This window comes from Chiloscyllium plagiosum, chromosome 41, assembly GCF_004010195.1.
Source record: "Chiloscyllium plagiosum isolate BGI_BamShark_2017 chromosome 41, ASM401019v2, whole genome shotgun sequence".
NCBI lineage: Eukaryota > Metazoa > Chordata > Chondrichthyes > Orectolobiformes > Hemiscylliidae > Chiloscyllium > Chiloscyllium plagiosum.
In genome coordinates, this window is record NC_057750.1 from 15,556,535 (window position 1) to 15,560,919 (window position 4,385).

Here is a 4,385-nt window from a genome sequence, read left to right on the forward strand (position 1 = left end):
TGCATCTGGTACAAAACGTTCTAGTGTAATATTTTGTAATCTATCTGTTCAGAAATGCTGTGACATGTCTGAGGTAGGTAGAATTTGAAAAACTCTAATTCCCACTGTCACACAGCTGGTCCTTCTTTTTTCCTCTAAAAGTTGTTGCTTCTCCTCAAGGATGCTGTGTCCTTGATGATTTTTTTTTTCAGATGAGGTTGTAGAACAGCCCAGGCTCCAGACCGGCTGGGCTGGTATCCAGATGAAAAGGGTATTGGGAGGTTTTTTTTTTGTTTATACATAAACAGCTGAAACTTTAGGCCACAGCTTTCATGTTTTAGAAGTAACCTGTAAAATGAAGTGGTCAGTCCTGAAAGCTGAATTCTTATTTTTGGTCAGTTCAGTTGCAGCAGGGGATCTGTGAAACAGGCTGCTGAACACTCTCCTTCTGCCCTTCTGACTTCCAACTCCAAGTCTCTGTTTTGTTTTTACTGTGTTTAATGGGTTTGTTTGGTATTTTTGAAGCAGTACAATTAAGTCTAATTTGGATAATCTGAGTCCTGTGGGTATTCTATATTCTGCTGTTTGCGTTTCATTCTGTAATTTTGTGATTACATTTTTTATTTTAAAACCTGATAGTCAACCCGGCTAACTTGAGGAAATTTTCACTGTACACTTACCGAAACAAATAGCAAAGTTACGGTCTGGGCGGCCTGCTTAAGAATGTTTTGAGTGGTCTGGCCTAGTCCATAACACCCCTGCTATTTGGAGGTGTCTGTCATGGCTCAGTTTTAGCACTTCCACGTTTTGGATCTGATGGTTCAGAGCCCTTGCTGGGATCTTGATTGCAAAATTTAATTAGGCGCTCACTGCTTTACTGAGGATGTGCTGAATTGTTGTTCAGATGAAACACTAAATTGAGGCTCTGTCTGCCATCCTGTTGTCTGTAGAAGATCGCAAAGCTTTATTTGAAGAACTCGTGGGAGTTCTGTCTTCTGTCCTGGTCAATGCATGTCAATGGTGATGGGTTGTAACTGCAATCTATTAATCTGGTTCCTGTGAAGAAACTTGCTATTGTCAGTCCTTAAGTTTGCTTTCCATTACACTAGCCTCCAAGACCTAGTGTGAAGTTTTTAGTCCATTTTAGTTTATGGACAGACTGAAGATGGAAGCAGGCGGATGACATTAAATGTAGATTCTGGATAATGGCACAAAAATAATGTTGACACGCCTGAATTGAATTGTCATGTTCCTGTTTTCTCCCAGCAACTGTGTAAAGCTGAGCAAGGTGAGTTTTTTGAATTGCATCCTTCACGTTCCAAGCAGCCTGTGATGCTCTGATCATGTGCTGTGCCTCTGAAGTCCATTGGGAGATGGGAGTGTAGGCTGCATGCATGTCATGGTTCGGGACTCAAAAGCACCTGCTTTACTTGGGGAACACAGGTGATTCAGGAGTCTGACCATTGCAACGTCAACAGTGAGATTACCTGGCACTTGTGGAACTCCATCAGACATTGGCCAGGAATATTTTATAGATGGTAGGGTTTTTAATCCAAACTGAATGACATTGGCTCTCTCTGATAGAGACTATAAGTCACTGACTGATATATTTAATTTTGGAAAAATATTAATAGTCTCAGTGTCACACTGGCTGTTGAGGTGCACATTGGACATAATGTTCTCAGTCGCTATATATGTGATGTAGGGATGTTCACACTCTGCTACATTCTCAGCTGACTACCTGTTAGCTGAGTTTTATATTCCTGAGTGGAAAGCAATGCAATATTTTAATATTTAACAATCTTTGATAGACCAGGTGTGTACACCCCCATAATTACTGTGGAAACTGTGTGCCATTAGAATTGCTAGGACGTAATTGAATTGGGTACTTTTTTTTTTCCCCTGCTGTGAATCTGTATGAGCTGAAAGAGTGATTCCATTAGCCAGCGTTTGGCCAGGAGGAGCTAGTGAACCAATGAAACCCCCTTGATATCTTTTGATCACATTTTGTGGGATCTTGCATGCTCTCATACCAAGAGGTGTTTTTGTTTAGAAAGTCATTTAGAGTGACGGCCATTATACTTGAACTTTTTTTCCTGTATCTGTTTTAGGTTCCTGTGTTAGTGGCAGACAGTGGCTTTTGCGTGCAAGAAAGTAATGCAGTTGCACATTATGGTAAGTTTCTCTTTTTTTTTTTTTCCCCCCCCACCTCCTTCTTCTGATTTCCCACTGTTCCATTTACATTGAGCCAAGAGTGTAGAACAACTGGGCTATGTTTTTTTTTGTTGTTTCAATAGATTCATCTATTTGCTGCTGTGCTTGTCTATTTTTTTTTTTCTCTGTTTATAAAGGCATCCTGGTAACTCCACTCAATGACTCTTTGGATTTTCCTGGATTCATTACTGGGTTTTATTGGCTTTCTGATTTTTGGAGTTCTGATCAAAGTCAAGTCAGTTGTCACCTTTTATTGAACGGTTGTGGAGGCTCTATGGATTATGGATATCGCTGGCCTTGAAAATGTAGCAGAGCTGCCACTTTGAGCAATTTGTCTCATATTCAGTCAAACATGAAAACAGACTCTCTTCAGTGCAACTTGTCCATGCCAACCACATATCCTACATTAATCTGGTCCTGTTTGCCAGCATCTGGCCCATGTCCCCCTCAACCCGACCCAGTCAAATACCTTTTAAATATTGTAACTGTACCAGCCCCTTCCACTTTCTCTGGCAGCTTGTTTCATATGCACATTGCCCTCTGGGTGAAAAAATTGCCCCTTAGGTCCCTTTTTTAAATCTTTTCCACCCCCCACCTGCAACCTACACCCTCCAATTTTTGATTCTTCTACCCTGGGGAAAAACACCTTGACTATTCACCCTATTCATGCACCTCATGATTTTATAAATGTCTAAGGTCACCCCTTAATCTCCTGTGCTTCAGGGGAAGGAAGTTCCAGCCTCACTTTGAAACTCAAACCCTCTAGTCTTGACATCCTTGTGAATCTTTTCTGAACACTCCAATTTAATATCCTTCGTACAGAGTGACCAGAACTAACTACAGTACACCAAAAGTAGCCTCCCGGGAGGATTCAAGATGGCAGCAATCTAACAAGTCTGCTTTGCTGAACTCTGCACCACAACTCTGGCAAAGTGGTGCTTTTACCCCCCTCTTATTAGCTGTTTTGGTAAAAATTGGTAGTTTTAAGTTCCTAGAATATTTACATATACTCCTTTTTTTATCATTAGAGAAGATGACTAAAGGACTGTGTGGATTGCAACAAACAGGGCACTCCCCTGCAGCAACAGGCACACCTGCTGCCATAGTGTTGACCTCTGTGGAAGCCCTCCTGGACTTATCTGTTCATTAGAGTCTGGCTTCTGAGTTTGTCAAACCCAGGGAAAGATTGAGTCAGCGATTGGGGGAAGACCCGGATCAGGCTGGAACTGATCTTGGCCATGCTACAAAAGCATGAGCAGGAGATGCAGCGAGTCGGGCAGCACATGGAGGAGGTTGAGCCATGGTATCAGACTGTGGTCAAATCCTCGGTGGGATGCATCCAGGCCTTAGTGGAGCAGGTCAACTACCTCAAATCAAGGTCAGAGGAAGAATACCCATGTTATTGGGCTGTTGGAGTGGGTAGAAAGCCAGCCAGCTTTTTGGAGCAATGGCTGCCATAGTTTAGATTAGATTACTTAGTGTGGAAACAGGCCCTTCGGCCCTACAAGTTAACACCGACCCGCCGAAGCGCAACCCACCCATACCCCTACGTTTACCCCTTCACCTAACACTGTGGGCAATTTAGCATGGCCAATTTGCTAGAACTGCTTGGGAGGATTTAAACTAGTAAGGTGGAGGGGTGGGACCCAGGGAGATAGTGAGGAAAGAGATCGATCTGAGACGGGTACAGCTGAGAACAGGGAAGTGAGTCGGGCAGGCAGGGACAAGGTAGGAGTAATAAATTAAACTGCACTTATTTCAATGCAAGGGGCTTAACGGAAGGCAGATGAACTCAGGGCATGGTTAGGAACATGGGACTGGGATATCATAGCAACTACGGAAACGTGGCTCAGGGATGGGCAGGACTGGCACTTAATGTTCCAGGATACAAATGCTACAGGAAGGCTAGAAAGGGAGGCAAGAGAGGAGGGGGAGTGGCATTTTTGATAAGGGATAGCATTACAGCTGTGCTGAGGAAGGATATTCCCAGAAATACATCCAGGGAAGTTATTTGGGTGGAACTGAGAAATAAGAAAGGGATGATCACCTTATTGGGATTGTATTACAGACCCCCTAATAGTCAGAGGAAAATTGAGAAATAAATTTGGAAGGAGATCTGTAATCTGTAAGAATAAGAGGGTGGTATGTTAGGGGATTTTAACATTCCAAACATAGACTGGGACTGCCATAGT

The 4,385-nt window shown here is 42.9% G+C and overlaps 1 protein-coding gene across 1 annotated transcript in view; it reads left to right on the forward strand.

Annotated features, from left to right (window-relative positions):
- Positions 1-4,385, forward strand: part of LOC122542712 — a 70,394-nt gene that overhangs the window by 26,618 nt on the left and 39,391 nt on the right. The window contains exons 4-5 of the mRNA XM_043680692.1: positions 192-250; positions 2,091-2,154. Coding sequence (XP_043536627.1) covers positions 192-250; positions 2,091-2,154 — 123 coding nt within the window. The remainder of the gene's footprint in view (positions 1-191; positions 251-2,090; positions 2,155-4,385) is intronic.